We start from the raw sequence: 24689 nt of genomic DNA, 5'->3' as shown, positions 1-24689 counted from the left end.
AGCAGAGGTCCTGGGTTGGGTGTATTTAGTTTATTTTGACAGGCTTGTCAGTTCTGGGTTCTAATGAGGCCACGGAGTCTCTTTTTACATGCTATCCCCTTCTATGAAACTATGCCATCACAGAGGTCAGGAAGTACCTCTGGCAACAAGATTGGCTTAGTGTAAAATGCTCAACGTAAACTCAGCACACCTATTTGGAAAAGCCTGTGTCTAGGGCCTCAGAGGTAAGCTTTGAGCAAAGGTCACAGCAGGAACTCAGATTCTCAATGAGAGCCATGATAATGCACTCAGACAGCCTACAGACAAAGCAGCAATCTATCACACAAACGGGTGGGTCCCCCAACTTCCCCACAGCTTCCTACTGATGAAGGCAGACCTGAATACCCAGACCTCCCACCCCACCCCGACTACCACGTGAAGTTCACTGGCCCCGCCTTTCCTAGCTGTTTTGTGGGCTCTCCCTGGTGGAAGGGAGAGAGGCTGGAGAGGCTGTGCCCAGGCCCTCAGCAGAAGACACTCATTTGTTGACATGGCTAAACAAAACATCACCTTGGAGAAGCTGCAGGGGCAGAGGGCTCCCTTCTTGAGCTGCGACCTCTCGGTCCATAAACATTAAATCATAGATTCATGGAATTATCTGTTATGTGGTAACTGTGCCTAAGGCAGGCGAAGAGGAAACATCCTTCTTTTTATTTGAACTTGATAATCAAAGGCGCCTGGCACTTGTGCTGACAGTTGCGCATAAATAGTCATATTTTGACCATGACACCCCAAAGGCATCTAGGTCTGGTAGGGGAGAAAAGGGAGGCACTGAGGCTTTCTAATCCTGCCTTACATCTTTTTAAAACAGCTGATAAACACCAGTGGAGGCCTCCTGTAGCCCTGATAGTATCCATGCTGACACCTGGGGCTCCTTCTGAAAAACACCAGTGGATGTGGGCAAACATCCCAGAATTAATTTCCTGGCAGATGTAAACTGCAACTCTCAAGGTTTATTTCCAACTACATGGAAAAGGCCACGGTGTAAAATCACTTTGCGCTATTTGGGTTGTTTGCGATGGAGAATTAGAGGCAAGGTATTGTGTGTTCCAGGCATGGGAACAGACTTCTGAAACATTCTAAACCAGGCGTGGTGGCGCATGCCAGTAATCCCAGCACTTGGGAGGCAGAGGCAGGCTGATCGCTGTGAGTTCGAGGTCAGCCTGGTCTACAGAGTGAGTCCAGGACAGCCAAGGGTGCACAGAGAAACCCTGTCTCAAAAACAAACAAACAAACAAACAAACAGCGAGGAAGTGCATTGTGACTAACCAATGAAGAAGGAAATCCATGTCAATAAGAAAAAAATTTTTTTTTCTAAAACAAACAAATAAATGCAGAATTGAAGCAAATAAAAAGGCGAAGTTCGAGCACAAAGACTCAAAGTTGGGGGGCTGGGGGTGGGGGGTTGGGCAATGCTGTCTACGCAGCTGGTCCCAATGAAAGCTACTGTCATTTGGCTAACAGATCCCAGATGCTTTAAGCCTCCCACTTTCCTGTTCCATTGCTTCAACAGCACCTGGAGGTGAGGGCTACTGTCTTGGACTATGAGGTGTGTGTCCTGGTCAGTAGGACCACCCCGTGTCGCAAACACTCAGTTCTGCCATACCAGCGGTGGTCACCTGAATCGTGTGGGTTATCCTCATTTTTCAGACAGATGTATAGCTATGTTGTCCCCAGTAACAGAACCCATACATAGACGTTGATGAGTGTGTCTTGTCACACACAGAAGGAAGCGTCTATAAGCCACACTGGGCAACTACCATTTCTCAGTGTTACCTTCCTACCCTGCCCAGACCTCCTGCTCATTGTGAACCTGTCCAGCGGCTTCATATCTCAGTGTCTCTAAATTTAAACTATTCTTTCAAAATTGTCTTTCTGGTTTTCTTGGCCAGCAAATTTAGTCTTTTTTTTTTTTTTTTTTTTTTTTTTTTTTTAAGATTTATTTATTTTTATGTATATGAGTAGACTGTCTTCATGCACACCAGAAGAGGGCACCAGCTCGTATTACAGATGGTTGTGAGCCACCATGTGGTTGCTGGGGGATTGAACTCAGGACCTCTGGAAGAACAGCCAGTACTTTTTAACCACCGAGCCATCTCTCCAGCCCGAATTTTGCCTTTAAGGCTCAGCACGATCACTATTTTCTGCTTAGGTTTAGCATTTATTGGTGTCTACTTTATGTCACTACCGATCTCCTCAGCAAAGCTGAGATATCAAAAAGAAAGCCAAGCTGGAGTCTGAGCCCTTGAAGCGGTCAAGTCAACGTATGTACATAGGGGAGGCGTATGGACAAGCTGTGATTTGGCTTCTGTGAAGGAATACATAAAAAAGAAGGGTAGAACACTGCTGAGGCCTGGGTCAGGGTGTGACCAGCCAGTGGAGCAGAGCAAGTAGGGGAAGGTGACACTGTCCAAGTTGAGAGGTCTGGGGCATTCTCAGAGGAGGTGAAAGAGCTGTGGAGGCCATTTATCTTCACAGTGGTGAGGCCCTCCTGAGGAGCTGCTGTAAGCCATATTTCATGTCGGGGCTTGGGTTTGAGAATGTCTCATCGGAGACGATGTGGAAACTCAACGGAAGCAGTGAGAGCCTGGAGGCCTGGTGAGGAGCTAGGAGAGTCCAAATGGGCCTCTGAAAGCAGCCACCCATGAGCAAGAAGAAGAAAGAGAGCATGGGGATGAGCTGGCAGGACTTGGATGACTTGTAAACTTGCTTTTGTATTTGTAGAGAGTGAGCTTCTGGGGAGCCAAGGGTTAACAGTAATTCTTAGCTGTTCCTAGGTCAATTTGTGTAATTACCTACACGAAAGAATGAACTCCAACTTTTTTGTTCTCGCTTTAATTTGTTTTTTTGGTTTTTGTTTTTGGCTTTTGTTTATTTGTTTGTTTTCGAGACAGGGTTTCTCTATGTTATCTTGGCTGTCCTGGACTCACTTTGTAGACCAGGCTGGCCTTGAACACACAGCGATCCACCTGCCTCTGCCTCCCAAGTGCTGGGATTAAAGGCATGCACCACCACCACCAGGAGAGCTCTAGGATTTTGAGAGATCAAAGAGGCTTAAAATACAGCAATTGTGAGTTCCTTAGGATGTACTTCATGGCCCTTGAAATAATAATTGCTCTTGTGGTGTAGATTTCTGTACTCTGTCTAACTTTCCTACAATACCTCCCTAGTATCTGGGGTCACTGAGTTAACAGAAAAAAGCAATACGGGTCCCCAGCCAATATCTGCACTTCTAATTCTACAACACATTACACAGTCCAACGCCATCTTCCCTATCCGATTTCCCCCCATCCCTTAAGGTAGCCTGAAAAATACAGTCCCTGAGAACAACATGGTTGGATGGTGATGGCACGTGGCCAGAGGTATTAAAAGTGCCAAAGAAAAGTAGTGAAAAAACAAAGGCTGATAATTCAAGAGAATGACCACCATCCAGTTCATAAAGAGCATGTACATACACTGGCTGAGCTGACAGCCAAGGAAAGGCAGTTCATGAATGCATGCTTTCTTTAAAGTTTGGCTGAATTCAGCTTCCTGATATGAAATTTAAGACCTGAAATTCAAATGTACTAAGAAATTTAAATCTACTGTGAACTTTAAGTAATATTTGATTTATGCTAGGTCTAACCTTTTGCTGAACCAAAAAAAAAAAAAAAAATGAAGAGGAGAAATATAAATATTTATTTTAACTTAAAAGTAATCAGTGGACTAACTCGTTAACTTTTTTTTTTCTAGATAGGGTTTCTCTGTGTAGCTCTGGCTGTCCTGCAACTCACTCTGTAGACCAGGCTGGCCTCAAACTCACAGAGATCCCCTGCCTCTGCCTCCCAGAGTGCTGGGATTAAAGGCATGTGCCACCATCACCCGGCTTAATTTGTTAACTTTTATAGTTTTATTTTTCTACAGAAAACATGTGGGTAGAGACAAATATAGATTATTCATAAAATGCACATGCATATGAATTGAAGATATTTACTTAAACGTGGGCCAGAAAGATAGATCTGTGGATAAAGTCACTTGCTACCAAGCCTGAAAACCTGAGTTCAACCCCAAGAGACCACTGTGGTAGAAGGAGGGTTCACTCCACAAGGTGTCCTCTGATTTCCACAGATGTCACGGACACACCCTACTCTGCCCTCTAACACACACACAAAGTAAAGAAAGAAACAAATGAACATCCCCTACACAGATAAAGTCCTACCCATAACGTCCTCACTAAACGTCAAGTTCCTTAGACTTGGAGAAGTGAGGGATAAGACAGTATCTGGGAATATAGCCTTTACACATGGGAGAGATGTGGAGATCCTCAAATGTCACTCACATCCCGGTCCCCAAACAACTGTTGACCTTCCAACCAAGAGGTCGGTCTCATTTTTACCTTTGTTTCTCAGGAACAACAGAAAGACCGAAATTAGCTCTGGGATGAGGGAAGTCCATAGAAAGCTTTATCTGGCAGGGGATCAGTGGATAAGAACAGTTCTTGCCCTCTGGGTCACTGTCCAAGCCCTTCATCCTCCAGAGCTTTCCTCCTAGCCTTTGGAAAGAGGCAGACCCAACGGTGACTCTAAGCCATTCACTAGGACTAAGCCAGAGTTCAGCATGACAAGCCTTGACTAACACTACACAGTGTTGGACTGTGAGAAAAGCTACACTCTTTACTTGATTCACGGTTCAGAGTGGCAGCTTCCACGTGTGCATGTGTGCATGTGTGCATGTTCTTGGTGTGAGCCCAGTGTCTCATATCATCCCTACAGCCACTGTGAGGAGGTATTGGTCCTATCCTACCTTCTAGATGAACAGTCCCATCCCCATGTCCCTTGTTATCCTGCACACCCCATTTACCCCCCACCCCCAGCATTTACAGACAAGTCTGATAGATGTGCTGTGCCCTGTGCTCTCTCTCATCCCATCAACAATGACCTTATGAGGGTAGGTGTATTGTTAACTGGAATTGTACATATAAGAAAATCAAATTTCTTAGGATGACTAATAAGAAACAGAGATTCTTGACCATAAGTCCTTGTGGGATGGGTGGGACAGTCCCATGTACAGCTGTTTAATCTGGACCCACAAGGTACAGTCAGGAGAATGGACATCCTTCAAGTTGCTCCGTGGGATGGTCAGCAGCTAGGGCTTCACACTCAGCAGGAAGTGACCCTTCTAGTCACTGAGAAGCCAATCTACTGAATCACACTCTCACTTCCCATAATGAGGAAAGGCTTAAAGATTTGCTCTTTGTTCTCAGAGATTCTGTTTTTTTTTTTTTTTTTTCCAGTATCAAAATGAAAATTCTATGTCCCATTGTTATGGGTAATAGAATTTGCTTGCCTAATTTTCCTAAGTGTTTTGGTTTAGTTTCTGTTTTTAGAATAGGCATGGATATGGACACTTGGATTGGCCCATGAGGAAGTGTTCAAATCTCATTAGCTCAAGTCCCATTATTGAAAAGGTGATACCCAGCTGACATTCTTAAATAAGGCATACGTGGCAACACACCAGCTTTCCTGTCCTAGGGAAATCTTTAGAACTATGAGAGAGATAGTTTTAAGGCAAGTGTGCTACTCAGGCATTCTGGGGTGGGGTGGTGGCTTTTCAAGGCTCCCCCAGGTGGCCCAGGACACAAGAGCAGATGCAGAAAATCTGAGGTAGACTGCAGTGGCTTTCTGTCCTTCACTGCCAGTCTCCCCCCACTGTAATTTCTTCTTCCTGTCCCCAACTCCTTCCTTATCCCCAAGGGAAAGATGATAAGAAAGTGAATCATCACTTCTGCCATTATCAAAAGCCTTGTAGGGGTCTCCATGGGGAGGCGACTGACTCTTGGTCACAGTGGTCTGTACTTCAAAGCCCCAGGGAAGTCCCAGTGGTAGAGAAGCTAAATAGTCAACAGCTCCATGGAGCTTGAGGGGGCCATTAGCTGGAGGCTAGGTCCCACTTAGGCCAGGGCTATTTGTACGTTGATTAAAATTTGATATTGGCTAATATTTCTTATATGATAGCGTCTTACACAATGTAGCTCATTTACTTCTCAGAAGAAGCCAAGTATTAGGTTAAGTACTCCTAAAATCTACATTTCACAAAATGAGTTCCAGGATAGCCAGGGTTACACAGAGAAAGCCTGTCTTGTCTCGTAAAACCAGAGAGAGAGAGAGAGAGAGAGAGAGAGAGAGAGAGAGAGAGAGACTGATACCTATTAAGTATCCATTACTACTGTATTAAACACAAGATGCTCAGGCAACATAGTTCTTTTAGGGTTGAGGATATGGCTCAGTTGGTAGATGTGAGTGTGGAAAGAAGGAAGGAAGGAAGGGAGGGAGGGAGGAGGATGGAGAGAGAAAAGAAAGGAGGGAGGGGGAGGGAGGGAGGAAGGGAGAAAGGAATGAGAGAAGAAGCAAGAAGAAACTTCATATCTTGATACAACTGTCAAGTCAAAGACAAGAATTATTCTTCATATACCTCACAAAAACATTGTTTTACCCTGAGCACCACAAAGAAAACAGACTAAGGATTAACAGGTAGATGGTGGCAAAGGGAAAGTCACTTCAGGCTTGAGTAGATAGACATTTCTTTTGGGAAAATGCCTCCCTTGCTTCCTGGGAATCTTGCTTAAAGTCTCCCATGGTGGCATGCGCTCCAGGCCTCCCATGTCTGAACTACTCCCTTCCAGAGGCATTAAGGCCCAGAAGCTTGGTGGAGCAGGGCTCCCTTTGGGGGTATTGCTTGTGCTGTGTGAAAGGCGTTCCCTCCTTCTGTGGAATTTTTGATGTAGGGATGAGCACCGAGGGCTGTCAGCAGCTGAGGCTTTACCAATGGAGAGGAACAGGCAGGATGCTTTGGTGTTGAGTCATTCGGACTTTAAACTTTCGAGTGATGCAAGCAGATGTGTGTTTGGAATGTGATGCTGGTGTCTGTGTTTGTCTGTGTGGAGGAATTGCCTGGATTTACAGAGATTGAACCCTGGAATCCAGGGAGAAAGCTGCTCGGACAGGCTGGTACAGAGGCCCCAAGCCCTCACAGAGCTCAGAGAGCAAGAGACACGGTCCAGAGATATGTAAGAGTAGGAAAGCTAGAGCAGGGTGGCTGGGTATGACAGAGGAGGAAGAAAGAGGTCATCAGGGCTGGCTCTGAATTCAGGCACACCCAAATTTGGACTCTGCTTGGTACTCCTAATGTCTGTGGGATCACATTCAAGTTCTTTAAGCCTTGCCTTCTTCATCTGCACGTTGGCAGTGATAACACTGCACGCCTCATGGAATTGCTGGAGGATGAGAGAAGGCAAGTGGAGGCAAAAACACATGGCACAGAAATGGCACCAAGACACCCTCAGTATACAGCCAGTCCTTCACTGACAGTAAAGAAGAAAGAAAAATTAAAGATGACCCTGCAGTTCTTAGCTTGAGAATCTGAGCAAAGGCTGGTGAAATAAACAGTCATAAGAAGTGCAGACCTTTACTAGGATAAGAGGATGTAAGGTGTTTTTTTTTTTTTTTTTTTTTTTTTTTTTTTTTTGACACATGTTGAATCTTATAGGCCTTAGGACTTTGGGGTTAGGGGTGTCCAGCAATCCACAAGACTCAGACTCAAGGTTTGGTGGGCACTGGCCAATAGAAGGTCATCGGAAAAATGGCAGATGGGAAAGAGTTAAGGATGGGAGAAGGAGAGAGCAAGCCAGAGGAGTCATGAATTTAGCAACATGTAAGGAAAGTTTCGTGTAAACATAGAGGGGTCTCCTGAGAAGATCCTGTTAGATGGCCATGGAACTCTTACCTCTTCGTGCGAAGGATGCAAGACTGAGTCCAACACCAGCTGACTGACTAACAGATTGCTACCCTTACCCATGGCAGTCTCTTTAAGAGGCTGACTATGGTCCTCAGTGGATCGCTGCCTCTTACCTCCAGGTACTGATTAGCCAGGCGTAGGAAGCGGTCTGTGATGTTAAATACGTCCCTCCAGTCAAAGTTGGCCATATCATTATCATCCTGGCTTTCTCGGGGACCATTAGGGAAGAAGCTTAGTAGGGCTTCAATGGTAATGCCTTCTTCTCCGAGCTGCCTATTTATAAAGTCTTTTACTGTTGGGTGCTTGAGGATATCCTTGGGAAGAAGAAGCATAGTCATAGAAATTAAGAATTACACAGGCTCTTCCGTCTTATTCTTAGAGCATGTCAGATTTCTAATGACTAATGATTGAGATGCAATGGCCAACTAAACAAGCTAGTAGGTCTTCCTCTCATTACAAGGCATGTGGGCTTCTATCATTCCCTTCAAACACAAAGGCTTCTAGAGTAGAGTAGAGACAAAACGGCATATGGGAAGGGTACTGGCGAGCATATGAATGATACAGAAGATTTCCTTTTTGTGGCTTTCTGTTTTGTTCTGATTTTAATTTCCCTGCTATTGACAACTCTCACCTCTTGGCTTGACAAAGTTGCAAATGAGCCCAGACAAACACAAGTGACCATCTTGGCAGTAGAGAGCTGGCCTCTTCAGGAGGCACCCTTTGGAATCTGAGGCCCTCAAGTACATTCATGGGAAAGATGCTGCCCCGTCTTTTAAATTGTATGCCCCAGAATTTAAGAAGTACATCCCATCTGACACCAGTGACTCCCCTCCATGACGGTTTCCACTATTGCCCGGGGTTCTGCTTGCTACAGTGTGGTCTGATTTGAGCAGGGATGAACTGTATGGCCCTTCTCCTCCTTCCCCACCTAGGCTGCAAGCATCCTTACTCTCATCATGGCCATCTGTGTGCTCTTCTCAAAGAAGTACCAGATCTGGGGCCCCACTTCTCCCCAGGCTTTGACCAGCTTCCTAACTCGATCCAGTTCTTCAAAAGTTGAGTTGGCCTAAAAAGTAGACACAGAGAGAAAAAATTAAAAGACATTGTAAGAAAAAAAAAAAAAAGCTTTGCTTCTGTCTTTCCTGCCCTCATCACAAACCCTTAATGTTTGGGCAAAGTTCCTCCTTCTCTCTTTTTCTTCATCTTATTCATCATCATCATCATCATCATCATCATCATTATTATTATTATTATTATTATTATTATTTTTATTATTATTTTAAGTATATGGGTCTTTTGTCTTCATGTATGTCTATGGAGGAGTGCAAGGCATACAAGGACGTGTATGCCTTGTGCCTATGAAAGTCAGAAAACAGTTATCAGATCCTCTGGAAATGGAGTTACAGTTGTGAGCTGCCATGTGGGTGCTGGGAACTGAACCCTGGTCCTCTGGAAGAACAGACAGTTCTCTTAACAGCTGAGCCACCTCTCCAGCCCACAAGGGTCTTCTTGGACGTGCTTTTCCTTTCCTGGAATATTGCCATTTCTTAGATGCCAGGATTGACAGAATCTAATTTGTTAGTATCTCAGAGGTACATGCAACAGCGATGTTGTTTCCAAGCCTATTAAGTTACAGCTGGGATCCTAGTGAGTGAATAGCCACCCTTCTCCCCATCTTTGCCTGTTCTAGGAAACCAGGGATCAGGGAACACTGAACATTTCCATTAGGGATGTAAGTCACACAGTGGAGAAGAAAACTCCACTGCAGGCCGCTTCAGAGAAGGCGTGCCGAAGCAGGGCACCAGAGCGAGGCATTCCTGCCATGACTGTGCATGGGGGAGGAAACCAGGACTCCATTTAGGGGAAAATAAGTGGGAGGGTCAGTGTCAGGAGCATATTTACACACACACACACACACACACACACACACACACACCCAGAGGCACGCACGCACGCACGCACGCACGCACACACACACACATGCATGCACATGTGTATGTGCACACTCAGGCACTCACACACACACACAAACACACACACACACACACACACACACACACACACACACTGTCTTCTGGGAGGTCCAAGACATAAGAGCTGTAGACCAGCTGAGATCTTACGTTCTTCATTAGCCTTCGAGCAGCAGGGGAATCTGGAGTGAAGAGGATTTTTCCCATCAGCAACGGCTTCGCTGCCCTCCAGGCTATTTTGGTTAAAGGGTTTGACTCCAAGCTCTGGATCAATGCATTACAAAAGGGTGCTGTCAAGAGGGAAGGAACATTTTTCAAAACTCCCCACTGCTCATAACTAAGCACAGTCATTAGTGCGTTAAGTCACGTGTCTTACTCTCATTCAGTTCCACACCAGAGGGCTTGAGAAATCATCCAGATTATTAGACTGGCCCCCACTAATAACAAGCTCATCATTAGTGACAGCATGCCACAGTGCCCCTTGATAATAGCCTCCACAGAGAGACAAAGGCTAGGCTTGGTCTTGCAGTTTATTCTGCTTAAAAGGAAGAAGTCGAGAAGCCCCCCCCCCCCCCCCGCCCGTGATTTTTGCAAGAGACCAAAGGGAGTGAAAGCCCAAAACACACCTCCCCCCATTGGAATCTCAGCTTTAGTGGAGAGTAATTCTGTGCCTATTAGCTGCTTCTCTTCCTCGTTATACGTAGCTGTCTCGGGATCCAACTCCTGTTGCTGTGTCTCTTGCCGCCTTTTTGTAATTTCAGAGACCACACCACCCCAAAATAGTGAAAGTGAGGCAGCCGGCCTGTAGGGGCTTTGCCAGCCCTGTTGGCTTGCCAGGACCCTATTGACCTGAGCTTTGTTGTGACTCTGAGTTGCCTGCTCATTTATCACTCTTCTCTTCCTCTGGAACTTAACCCCAGTTCAGCTGCATCAGTGGGAAAGGTCCCTTCTCTTCCCTTTCCAAGTGGGCTTGGGTACTTTCCATGGCCCGAGTCCAGTCTTCTATGAGCACCACTCTCCTCTACCAGGGGAAGGAGAAATTCTGGGAGAAATCTCTTTGCCCGAGGCCACTTAACGAGGACAAGGAGACTCAACTGGTATTTCTTATGAGTGTTAACGCAGTTGTTCTCAGCCTTCCTAGGCTGCGACCCTTTAATACAGTTCCCCCTCATGTTGTGGTGATCCCGCCCCAACCATAAAATTATTTTGGTTGCTACTCCATAACTGTAATTTTGCTACTGTCATGAATTGTAATGTAAATATTTGTGTTTTCCAATGGTGTTTTTTTTTTTTTTGGTTGTGACCCACAGGTTGAGAACCACTGTGTTAAGTCATCACTTTTTATATTAGTATTCGTGTGTGTGCGTGTGTGTGTGTGTGTGTGTGTGTGTGTGTGTGTGTGTCAGAGGGCAACCTGAGGTGTGCCATGTACCTTGCTTTAACACTAGCTTGGAACTTGGGGAAGAGGCTAGGCCAGCTGGCCAGCAAATGCCCAGCATTTTCTTGCCTCAGCCTCTATCCAGGCCTGTGATTACAAGTGGTCAACTCACCTGGCTTTTTTTTTTTAAGTGGATTCTGGGGATCGAACTTGGGTCCTTGTGCTTGTGTAACAAGAACTTTACCAACTGAGCCATCTGCCCAGCTTTGCCATATCCTCAACCCAGCATCTTAACCAATAACACCAGAGGCCCGTTTGTCTACAGGAGTCAGAAAACTTACTTGTTCTTTTGTCATAAGAATAAGTGGGATCTTTCCTTGTGGACTCAATCCCCAGGAAGGCTTTATAGTTATTGTCTTCATACCAGTTAAAGGAGAACACTTGAGAGCCTCCTCCCTCTGGGTACCCACACACGAGGTCAGACAGGATGCCCATCAGCTGTGTGAAGGTCTCAGGACCACTATTCTGCAGGAGAGGTCTCGTTACCCATAGCAAGTCTTGAACACTTGGCCGATGAATAAACTAGGATAAAAGAAAGGCTATGAATAATCTTTTTATTTGTCTATTTTATTTCACATACATTGGTGTTTTGCCTGTATGAGGGTATCAGTTCCCCTAAAACTGAAGTTATAGACAGCTATGATTGGCTATGTCGGTGCTGGAAATTGAACCTGGGTCCTCTGGAAGAGTGGCCAGGGCTCTTAACTGCTGAGCCATCTCTGCAGCCCTGACTTTGAATCTTACAGCAGACAGAATTAAGGCTGATTTCCATATTTAAAGGGAAACATATATTCTCAGCAATTCTTGATCCAGTTGCAGAAAACAAAACAAAACACCCTGCTGTTGTGTATTTGGGGACAAGCATGAACACAAAACATGTAACATTGTCTGCTTTCCTTTGACTGGGCTCCTTGGCATTGTGTCCTTGGAAAAATGCAGAGACTACATCCCCATAAGCTAGTTGTTATCCCATCAAGGTGGAGATACTGTGAAATAAGATGGCGGAGAAATGTCTTTGTTCTGGAAGTGCAAAACCACAGCAAATTTCTACTATTAAAAACTTTAGAATTTGGTGTTCTATTTTGGAAGACAATCTTTAAGATTTATCTTTACTTATGTGTATGTGTGCGTCTATGTCTGTGCCTGTTTGTGTTCATGTGCATGCAGATGACTGAGGAGGCTGGAAAGAAAGGGGCCTCAGCTCTCCTGGAGCTGGGATTACAGGTAACCGGACGCTCTTATGTGGGTGCTAGGTGCTGATCTCTGGTCCTGTTTAAGAACAGCAAGTGCTCTTACCCACTAAGCCAGCTCCTCAAAATATCTTCTTATTAACAGTTTTATCACATGTGAGCTCATCCACTCAGCTGGAATGCGTGGCTTGTTCTCTCTCCTTCCCTCCCACCATGCCGTGTGTGTGTGTGTGTGTGTGTGTGTGTGTGTGTGTGTGTGTGTGTGTGTGCGTGCGCGCGCGCGCGTGCGTGTCTTAAGATTCAAGCAAAGAACAGTTTTCAAATTCTGTGTCAACTAAGAGGATGTTGGTGTTCTTCTCCTTTCAATAACGTCATGGTGCCTGTGGCTTCCTCCTTGAAAGGTAGATCTGTGATGCTAAGAACTAGGCTGGGATACATGGGCAGGTGGCACCAGGAACTTGGTTCCCATAAGGCCACTTGGCTTTATTTTAGGGAGAATATAAAATAAAAACAATGCTGTGTTTATTTCCCAACCACACCTTACTATGCACATTCTAAACTACTTAGGAAAAAAAAAAAAAACCATTAGGATTCAACCAGGTGTGACGGAGCACATCTCCCTCCTTGCATCAGCGCTGTTTACCTGTGGTCTTTCTCTTTGTGCACATGCCAACACTTGCTTTCCGAAACTGATGAGCGCTGTGTGGAATCTGCACAGTGAGTCACGTTTATAATCACAGTCTACGCCTCAGTAAGAAGGTCGGAATCTCAGATTGCTTCAGCAATAGTGGGTCTTATGACCAGAAGGGGCTATTATCATTATTATGTTGCTTATTTCATCAAAGTACTCAGAAATGAAGGGCTGCGCTGGGGTCAAATGGTCTGATATCAATTCATATAAACTGGTCATTCTGCCTTAACTTGGTTCACAAATGCTTAAACCTGGTATCTAAACAGGCAAAGAGTCTTCTATCTAAATCTGCAACCTCCAAGAATGAATAGTATTAATATGCATTGGGAAGCTATTTACATTCTCTGTAAATTCTACAGCTCTGAGGTTTGAAAGTTCTGTAAAGAGAGCAATGCTAGATTCCCATTACAGCAGGTGGCCAGCGGTTAAGTACACCAGGCCCTTCTCTCACTCTCTCTGCCAAGCAGGGCTCCCGCTTTGCCCTGATTGAGCTTAATTTTATAAATACAGCTTCCAAGTATGCTATTTTCCCAGTTGGCTGAGCCTAAGGCAGCTGGGAAAATCAAAGGGGAAAAGTGCAGGGAGGACCTCATTTGTTGTTCGACTTCCCCCTTGCATGGCATCCACCACTCAGGAGGAGCTGCTGCCTGCTTCTCTTCCTTGTCGACTGCATATTCAGAAAGGCTGTATCTGTCTATTCTTTCCAGCAGCAATCAACTGTTAAGTGGAGGGACTGATTTCCATATTGGAGAACTCTTATGGACTCACATGGTAATTAAGTTGTTTACATACATATTTCATAAAACAACACAAAACGGTCACTCTGGCAGGATGACGTGAACCCTTGGAAGTAAAGCACCAAGAAGTGTAGCCACAAGCACCCACAAGCATTTGTTATTGGTATGGATGGCACATTGGTTACCGTACCAGTTGGTCCCAGAAAGCCTCAGACTCAGTTGCAAGTCCATGCTGAAGCATGCTACTGCAGACAAGCTGTCAGTTCTCCTGGTACTTATGTCTTGATATAGTACCACAAGGACAGTATTTTCTTTTTACCTCCTACCTAAGAGCACAGATGGTTTAGGATATGAGCAGATGCCTTTAAATTACCAGACAGGAAGAGCAAGTGAATTTCTCCTTGACAGGATAGGGGTACAATTAAATAATTACTTGATACAATGAGTGTGATTAAAATGGTGTGAAGGCATAATAAAGCTATAGTTAATGACATGGGCTTCTTACCTTTTGCATTCTTGCTGACATATCAGATAATATTTCTCCCCAAAATCTCAAGTTGATTCCTTGAGAACTGCTGTCTAGGAGAGTGGGGAGCTAGAAGCAACAGGAAAAAGAATTCTTTTTAATGTAGTTACAGGGCTGGGGAGATGGTTTAGTCAGTGAAGTGCTTGCCACACAGGCATGAGAACATGGATTTGATCCCCAGCACCCTCAATCCTGGCTGGATGGCACAAGTGTGTAATCCTGGTGCTGGGGAGGTAGAGATGGGGGGATCCTCAGGACTTGCTGTCCAGTCAGTCTAGACAGATCCAATGAGCTCTAGGCCAGAGAGAGAGAGGGAGAGAGAGAGAGAGAGAGAGAGAGAGAGAGAGAGAGAGAGAGAGAGGAAGAAGAAGGAAGAGGAGGAGGAGAAGGAGAAGAAGAAGAAGAAAAGAGAAGAGCCTTTAATCTCAGCAGGTGAGAGGCAGAGGCAGAGGCAGGCAGATCTCTGTGAGTTCAAGGCAGCCTGACCTACAGAAAAAGTTCCAGGACAGCTAGAGCTATTACACAGAGAAACCTGTCTTGGGGGGGGGGGCGGAAGCCAGGCAGTGCTGGCACACGCCTTTAATCCCAGTACTTGGAAGACAGAGGCAGGTGGATTACTGTGAGTTCAAGACCAGCCTGGTCTACAAAGCGAGTCTAGGACAGCCAAGGCTACACAGAGAAACCCTGTCTCAGGGGGAAAAAGGGAGAAAGAAAGAAGAAAGAAAGAAAGAAGAAGAGAGGAAAGAGAGGCCTGTCTCAAAAAACAAGATGAAGAGCAACTAAGAAAGACACCTGATGTCAACCTCCAGCTCTGCACGTATGTGCACACAAATCTATACATAGACAAATACAAATATACACAAAATATGCTACACACACACACACACACACAAGCCCGATTTGATTTTGTACAAACTTGCAAGCTATTCTTTCCTCTATATCTGTCCTTCTGCAAGCTTGCTTTCAGAAACAAAATGCTTCCACCCAATCCAGAAAAATCAAAGACTCCTATTCCAAATTTCCCTGCTGAGCTAGTCAATTACAGATAGTCTCGTGGTGACAGTAAGTACACCAACGTGATTCTGATTGCTGTTTTAGTGACACCAAACAAGGCCCCCAGAGGAGGGAAAACAGAGTGCAGCTGGCGGAGTGTGAAGACAGGCGATGTGGAGGGCACCCATTTGTTCACCTCCAGGCTCTTCAGGGCTTGCCAGGCCTCCTTCCTTGCTCATGTGTGTCTCCTCTGTGTTGTTTCTGGGCAGGTTGTCACCCTTCCTCTGCTCACCAATGCTCTGTCATGGAAGATTCCACCAATTCCAGCGAGTAATTCCCTGGTCAGTTCTGCAGCTGAGAGCAGTAATTGGGTAGGGCTTGCTTATGGGACAACTCAGGGCAGTTTGAGTATTTTCCATCTTGCTCAGGAATACCACAGTCCACAGGTTTGCTGTTCTCCAGCCAGATGTGAACTCCTTGAACACCAAGTTCCAAGTCCTGCTTGGCTTTACTGGCCATAGCTTCAGATGCGAATTGATACACTGACAGCCCACCCTAAGGAGTCTTTCAGGAGTGAGTTCTCAGTGTTAAGGCAATGGCTTTCAAATTCAAGGGAGCACCTGGAGTGGCTGAGAGGCCTGGACAAAGCTTGAATTTCACCCTCACTGGGGTTTTTGCAGCTTACAAGCCACGAGCCTCAGCCCTTTCACTCTGCAGGGTGGTTCTCCTGAATGATGCTTGGATTATTCTAGTTTGCATCAAGAGCTTAGACGCAGGGAGTTACACACATGCTACCTGAGCTCCCATCTCTGCCCTGTATCCTTTCCTTCCTTTTTTCCCATGGTATGCCTGCTCTTACACTCTATGCCCTCTGTTCTGACTACTAGGATGAGGCACCCAGCTTGCTGGGACTTCTCAAATTGTTTGTAAATAGCTTTAATGGTAATGGATGCTGGGCAAGTCACTTTAATCTCTGTTTTTGCCATAGACTGATGAGGTTGAGTTCAGTAGGGAGGAAGGATGTAAATGGGTCAAATCACATATCAGTGAACGCTCCCACTAATCTTGTTCATCTTCTCTCCTAAAGACTCTGAGAGATGGGGCTGGGCGTGGTGGCACATGCCTGTAATCCCAGCACTCAGGGAGGCAGAGACTGGTGGGTCTCTGTGAGTTCAAGGCTAGCCTGGTTTTTCAAAAAGGGAGTCCAGGACAGCCAAGGCTACACAGAGAAACCCTGTCTTGAAAAAAAAAAAAAGAGGATCCAAGATGGCGGCGAGCAGTGTGGACCGCGTTTGGAGGGCTCCAGTGAACAATTCAGGGAATTGCACAGTTTCTGAGCCAGGAACACCGAGGTCCGAACATCACGGCAGCGGGAGTGCTCCACAGTTCGGAGGGACCAGGGTGCGGAGGACCTGCGTGCCCTGCACACGGGGGTAGGAGCGTGGTTTTTCTCTGATCGGAGCGGCAGCGGTAGAGGCGGCAGCACCAGCGGCACCAGCAGCGGCGGCTGAGGTTTTGCAGCTCATAGCCTTCCGGTGCGAGGCGATTGGTGTGGTGGCTGGTGGGAATTGCTGCGGGAGAGGGGACTCGGGGCCAGGATTTGGGTCGCGTGGAGCCTTTGGACCCAGATTGGACTCGGCGGACAGTTCGGCCCAGAGTCCCGGGTATTGGCCCGGCCCAGCAAACACTTCTGCCTGAGGCACTAACTCAGCGTGGCTCATAGCTCCCCTGCTGTGGCGCAGGCTTAGTTGAGCACGCTGCTCCACACTAGGCACTACTCAGCTCAGCGGCAGCTCCCCTGCGGTGACACAGTCTGGGCGGAGCACTTGGTTTCACCACAGGCGCTAATCAGAGCAGCCGCAGTTCTGCTGTGGCGCAGGCTTGGTGACGTGCTCGGTTCCATCCTAGGCACCACCTCAGCTCAGCGGCAGCTCCCTGCGGGGACACAGTCCGGGCGGAGCACTTGGTTTCACCACAGGCGCTAACTCAGAGCAGCCGCAGTTCTCCTGCTGTGGCGCAGGCTTGGTGACCGTGCTCGGTTCCATCCTAGGCACCACCTCAGCTCAGCGGCAGCTCCCCTGCGGGGACACAGTCTGGGCGGGAGCACTGTTCCACCACTGGCGCTAACTCAGAGCACACAGTTCTCTGCTGTGGCGCAGGCTTGGTGACGTGCTCGGTTCCATCCTAGGCACCACCTCAGCTCAGCGGCAGCTCCCCTGCGGGGACACAGTCTGGGCGGAGCACTTGTCCCACCACTGGCGCTAACTCAGAGCAGCCGCCAGTTCTCCTGCTGTGGCGCAGGCTTGGTGACGTGCTCGGTTCCATCTAGGCACCACCTCAGCTCAGCGGCAGCTCCCCTGCGGTGACACAGTCCGGGCGGCAGCACTTGTTCCACCACTGGTGCTAACTCAGAGCAGCCGCAGTTCTCCTGCTGTGGCACAGGCTGGACAGAGCTCTCGGTTCCACCAGCTCTAAGACTCTGGTGGACACAGTGTACAGTTTGAATCCAGAATTCCTGGCGTGAGATTGGTGGTCAGTTCGGGCCCTGAGTCAATAACTGACCCACAGCACGCACTTTGGGCCAAAAGGGCCCTAGTGGAGCTTGGTGCGTAGTCCCAGCCAAAAATTCTGGCTGGGCCCTGTGTGCATTTTGGGCCAAAATCCCTAGCTGAGCTTGGCAGACGGTTCTGGCCCTGAGAATCTAGCTGAGTTCTGCCCGTGGTTCGGTCCCAGTGCTCCTGGCTGGACTTGGCAGGGAAACACAGAAGGCTGTGGATACCTTGGCCTGACCCAACGCTCATTCAGAGACCCAGAACAATTGCAGGATCCACAGCAGGGGGGACTGAGGATCACTGGCTGTGAGAAACCAGAACAACAGGGCTAACCTCCTAACATCCACACCAGTGAAGCTTTGAGCTCGCAGCCTAGGGAAATCGTAAGAAAACAGTGAATCTATCATCAGACACCCTCCATTCAACTCTGGAAGCTACCCAACAAAAACAAAGACGGCAAGATGTCTAAAGGACAACGAAAAAGCCATACGCAAAAAACCCCAAAACAACATGGCGTCTCCAGTTTCCAGCTATCCCAAGAAACCACCCAGAGAACTCAAATACAACGGAAATACAAGAAAATGACCTCAAATCCTTAGTAATGAGGATGATAATGGAGGAAACAAATAAAATTCGTAATCAAATGCAGGAAGACGCAGACAAACAGGTGAGAGACATAAAGAAGCACATAGAGTGGAACTGGAAAAATTGCAGGAAAATGCAAACAACCAGATGAAAGAAATAAGTAAAACGGTTCAAGCTCTGAAGACCTATAAAAGAGGCATGGAAGAAAACTCAGGATATACAAAAAATCAGATGAAAAGAAATCAAAAAAATCAGTTCAAGATCTGAAAATGAAAATGGATTCAATGATAAACACACAGACAGAAGAAAAACGGAACGTGAGACCTCAGAGAAGAAGGCGAGCAACACAGAGGTGAGCTTTCTAACAGAATCCAAGAGATGGAAGAACGAATCTAGGGCTAGAAGATACAATCAAGATATTGAATCAACCATTAAAGAAAATGCCAAATCTGGAAAACTCCTGACACAAAACATCCAAGAAATTAAGGACACCATGAAAAGAAGAAATTTGCGGATAATAGGCATTGAAGAAAGAGAAGACATCAGACTCCAGGGCCCAGAAAACTATTCTCAACAAAATCATAGAAGAAAATTTCCCCAATCTAAAGAAAGAGATGCCTATAACATACAAGAGGCCTACAGAACACCAATAGAATTGACCAGAAAAGAAAAACTGCCCGCCACATAATAATCAAAACACAAAACATGCAGAACAAAGAAAAAATATTAAAAGCTGCAAGGGAAAAGGGCCAAATAACATTTAATGGTAAACCTATCAGAATTACACCTGACTTCTCAGCAGAGACCATAAAAGCCCAGAAGGTCCTGGACAGAGATCCTGCAAACCCTAAGAGAACACAGATGCCAGGCCAGACTACTTTACCACACAAAATTATCAATAACCATTGATGGAGAAAACAAAATATTCCATGACAAAAACAAATGCAAACAGTACCTATCCACAAACCCGGCTTTACAGAAGGTACTAGAAGGAAAACTCCATCCCAAAGGGTCAAGCTACAACCAAAACTACCCCAGGAAATAGATAACTATCCCATGGCAAAAACACAACTACACAAACGCTCGACTGGAAACAACATCAAAATTAAGACTCTTAACAGTCACTGGTCATTAATATCTCTCAACATAAATGGCCTCAATTCTCCAATAAAAGACACAGACTAACCGAATGGGTACATAAACAGACCCAACATTCTTCTGCATCCAAGAAACACATCTCACCCATAATGAAAGGCATTACCTCAGGGTAAAAGGTTGGAAAAAAATATTCCAAGCAAATGGTCACAAGAAGCAAGCAGGTGTAGCCATTTTAGTATCGAACAAAATAGACTTTCAACCAAATTAATCAAAGGGATGAGGAAGGACACTTCTACTCATCAAAGGTAAAGTCAACCAAGATGACATCACAATTCTGAACATCTATGCTCCCAATACAAGGGCACCCACATATGTAAAAGATCTCCTAAAAAGCTTAAACCACACATCGATCCCCACACAATAATAGTGGGAGACTTCAACACCCCACTCTCACTGAAGGATAAGTCATTGAAACAGAAACTAAGCCGAGAAATAACATCATTAACCAATGCCATGGGTCAAATGGATCTAACAGATATCTATAGAACCTTTCACCCAAACAAGAAAGAATACACCTTCTTCTCTGCACCCCATGGAACCTTCTCCAAAATTGATCACATCGTAGGTCACAAAGCAAGCCTCAACAGATACAAGCGGATGAAATAATACCTTGTATCCTATCAGATCACCATGCTCTTAGGCTGCAATTCAACAACAACAGAAAACAAAAAGCCTACACGTTTGTGGAAACTAAACAACTCTCTGCTAAATGACACCTGGGTCAGGGAAGAAATAAAGAAAGAAATCAAGGAGTTTCTGAAATTCAATGAATGAAAATGAAGAAGAAACAAACATACCCAAATTTGTGGGATACATTGAAAGCAGTGCTAAGAGGAAAATTCATAGCACTAAGTGCCTTTAAAAAGAAATTGGAAACATCGCACATAAGCATCTTAACAACACAACTGGAAGCCCTAGAAAAAAAAAGAAGCAGAAACACCCAAGAGGAGTAGACGCCTGGAAATTATCAAACTCAGGGCTGAAATTAACAAATTAGAAACTAAGAAAACAGTCCAAAGAATCAACAAAACCAAAAGCTGGTTCTTTGAGAAAATCAACAAGATAGACAGACCATTAGCCAAACTAACTAAAAGGCAGAGAGACAGTATTGAAATCAACAAAATCAGAAATGAAAAGGGAGACATAACAACAGACACTGAAGAAATTCAAAGAATCATAAGATCCTACTTTGAAGGCATATACGCCACAAAATTTGAAAATCTAAGGGAAATGGACGATTTTCTTGATCAAGTTCACTTGCCAAAGTTGAGTGAAGAACAGATAAACAAGTTAAATAGTCCCATTCCCCGACAGAAATAGAAGCAATCATCGATGGTCTCCCAACCAAAAAAAGCCCAGGGCCAGATGGTTCAGTGCAGAATTCTACCAGACCTTAAGGGCGAGCTAATACCGATACTCTTCAAGCTACTCCAAAAGATAGAAATGGATGGAAAATTACCAAATTCATTCTATGAGGCCATAGTCTCATTGATACCTAAACCTCACAAAGACTCAACAAAGAAAGAGAATTTCAGACCAATTTCTCTTATGAACATAGATGCAAAAATACTAAATAAAATACTTGCAAAACGAATACAGGAGCACATCAAAGATATCATTCATCATGACCAAGTAGGCTTCATTCCAGGCATGCAGGGATGGTTTATATACGGAAATCCATCAATGTAATCCATCATATAAACAAACTGAAAATAAAAAACCACATGATTATCTCCTTGGATGCAGAGAAAGCATTTGATAAAATTCAACACCCATTCATGTTTAAAGTTTTAGAGAGATCGGGGATACAAGGCACTTTCCTCAACATAATAAAGGCTATATACAGCAAGCCAATAGCCAAAATCAAAGTAAATGGTGAGATACTCAAGGAAATTCCTCTAAAATCGGGAACAAGGCAAGGCTGCCCCACTCTCTCCATATCTCTTTCAATATAGTACTCGAAGTTCTAGCCAGAGCAATAAGACAACAAAAGGAGATCAAGGGATCCAAATGGGAAAGGGGAAGTCAAATTATCCCTCTTTGCAGATGATATGATATAGTGTACATAAGTGACCCTCAAAACTCCACCAGAGAACTCCTAAAGCTGATAAACACCTTCAGCAAATTGGCTGGATACAAAATTAACTCAAAAAAGTCTGTAGCCTTCCTATACACAAATGACAAGCTTGCAGAGGAAGAAATTAGGAAAACCACACCCTTCACATTAGCCACAAGCAATATAAAATATCTAGGAGTTACCCTAACTAAGCAAGTGAAGGACTTGTATGAAAAAAATTTCAAAACTCTGAAGAAAGAGATTGAAGATGACCTGAGAAGATGGCGTGATCTTCCTTGCTCATGGATCGGGAGAATTAACATAGTAAAAATGGCCATCCTACCAAAAGCAATCTACAGATTCAATGCAATCCCTATCAAAATAACTACACAATTTTTTAAAGACATTGAAGTTCAATTCTGAACTTCATATGGAAAAACAAAAACCCAGAATAGCTAAAACAATCTTGTACAATAAAAGATGCTCCGGAGGAATCTCCATACCTGATCTCAAACTGTACTATAAAGCAATAGTACTTAAAACAGCATGGTACTGGCACAGCAACAGGCTGGTTGATCAGTGGAATCGAATCGAAGACCCAGATATGAATCCACACACATATGGTCACTTGATTTTTGACAAAGAAGCCAAATCCATTCAATGGAAAAAGGATAGCATCTTCAACAAATGGTGCTGGTCTAACTGGAGGTCTATGTGTAAAAAAATGAAACTGGACCCATATTTGTCACCTTGCACAAAACTCAAATCCAAGTGGATTAAAGACCTCAACATAAAACCAGAGACACTAACTCACTTAGAAGAAAAAGTGGGAAAGAGCCTGGAACATATTGGCACAGGAGACAACTTCCTGAACAGAACCACCAACGGCCCAGGCCTTAATGTCAACCATTAATAAATGGGACCTCATGAGGCTGAGAAGCTTCTGTAAGGCAGGAGACACTGTCAAGAGAACAAAGCGACAGCCTACAGACTGGGAAAAAATCTTCACCAACCCTACATCTGACAAAGGTCTAATATCCAAAATATATAAAGAACTCAAGAAATTAAATACCACCAAACCGAATAACCCAATTGAGAAATGGGGCTTGGAACTAAACAGAGAATTCTCAACAGAGGAGTATCAAATGGCTGAGAAAACACTTAAAGAAATGCTCAACCTCCTTAGTCATCAGGGAAATGCAAATCAAAACAACTCTGAGATTCCATCTTACACCCATCAGAATGGCTAAGATCAAAATTCAAGCGACACCACATGCTGGCGAGGATGTGGGGAGAGAGGAACACTCCTTCATTGCTGGTGGGAATGCAAACTAGTACAGCCACTTTGGAAATCTATCTGGTGCTATCTCAGAAAATGGGAATAGGGCTTCCTCAAGACCCAGCTATCCCACTCCTTGGAATATACCCAGAAGATGCTCCAGCACACAACAAGAAAATTTGCTCAACCATGTTCATAGCAGCCTTATTCATAATAGCCAGAACATGGAAACAGCCTAAGTGTCCCTCAGTAGAAGAGTGGATAAAGAAACTGTGGTACATATACACTATGGAATACTACTCAGCTATTAAAAACAAGGAATTCCCGAAATTTGTGGATAAATGGATTGAGCTAGAAATGATCATAATGAGTGAGTTAACCCAGAAGCAAAAAGAATCAAATGGTATATACTCACTTATATCTGCATACTAGCCCAAGGGGCATGTCCCACGAAGCCTTCACTTACCAGGAAACTGGGACAGAGGGGAAGGCATCCTATTGGGACTCTAAATGAGAGACGCATAGGAGAACAGCAAATAAAAGGATCCAGAGGGTCCTAGAAATCTACAAGTAGAACAATATGATAGGCAGATTTGGGCCCAGGGGTCCCGCTCAAACTAAGGCACCAGCCAAGGACAATACAGGAGGTAAACTTTAAACCCTTCCCAGATCTAGCCAATGGTCAGAATATTCTCCACAGTTGAGTGGAGAGTGTGATACGACTTTCTCACATACTCTGGTGCCTCACATTTGACCATGTCCCCTGGAGGGGGAGACCTGGTGGCACTCAGAGGAAGGACAGCAAGTAGCCAAGAGAGACTTGATACCCTATGAGAATATATAGGGGGACGTAATCCCCCTCAGGAACAGTCATAGGGGAGGGGAATAATGGGAAAATGGGGGGGGAGGAATGGGAGGATACAAGGGATGGGATAAACATTGAGATGTAACAAGAATAAATTAATAAAAAAAAAAAAAAGAATAAAAAAAAAAAATATTTAGTCCAATAAAAAAAAAAAAAAAAAACAAAAAAAAAAAAAAAAAAACAAAACTAAAAGACTATGAGAGAGATTAGAAGGGGAATATTACTTATTATTATTATCATTTATTTGTTTTTCTTGAGACAGGGTCTCTCTACATAACTCTGGCTGTTGTGGAACTCATAAGCAGACCCGAATCCTTTGCTTCTGTCTTCTGAGTGCTGGAATTAAAGGCATGTGACATCACACACAGCTGTCTAATTTTTTGAGACAGAATTTCTCTGTGTAGCCAAGCTGGCCTCGAACTCAGAGATTCATCTGCCTCTGCCTCCCTGGCGCCGGGGTTAAAGGTGTGTGCCATAAGCACTCAGCCCATTATTTTTAATGTACCTATCAGGGGTTCTCAACCTGTGGATCACGACCCCTTTGGTGGGGGGTTGCATATCAGATGTTTACATTATGATTCATAACAATAGCAAAATTACTGTTATGAAGTAGCAACAAAAGAATTGTATGGGTGCGGGTCACCACAACATCAGGAGCTCTGTTAAAGAGTTGCAGCATCAGGAAGGTCGAGAACCACTGAACTAGATTATGAACGCCTTAAGCATGAAACGGGCTTTGTTTTCCCATCTTCAGCGCAGGTAAGCAAAGGTAACCCATGAATATGTGTTGAATTAAAAAACCATAAACTATGATCTTGAGAAAAGAAACAGAATCTC

General features: G+C 44.8%; 1 protein-coding gene across 1 annotated transcript in view; it reads right to left on the bottom strand.

Moving 5' to 3' along the window:
- Nucleotides 1-24689, bottom strand: part of Abca4 (ATP binding cassette subfamily A member 4) — a 140788-nt gene that overhangs the window by 81547 nt on the left and 34552 nt on the right. The window contains 5 exon segments of the mRNA XM_051165778.1: nucleotides 7926-8126; nucleotides 8762-8878; nucleotides 9933-10072; nucleotides 11502-11742; nucleotides 14344-14433. Coding sequence (XP_051021735.1) covers nucleotides 7926-8126; nucleotides 8762-8878; nucleotides 9933-10072; nucleotides 11502-11742; nucleotides 14344-14433 — 789 coding nt within the window.

This window comes from Acomys russatus, chromosome 23 (genome assembly GCF_903995435.1).
Source record: "Acomys russatus chromosome 23, mAcoRus1.1, whole genome shotgun sequence".
NCBI lineage: Eukaryota > Metazoa > Chordata > Mammalia > Rodentia > Muridae > Acomys > Acomys russatus.
The sequence above is the reverse complement of the archived record's forward strand: the minus strand, read 5'-3'. Positions and strand labels throughout refer to the sequence as shown.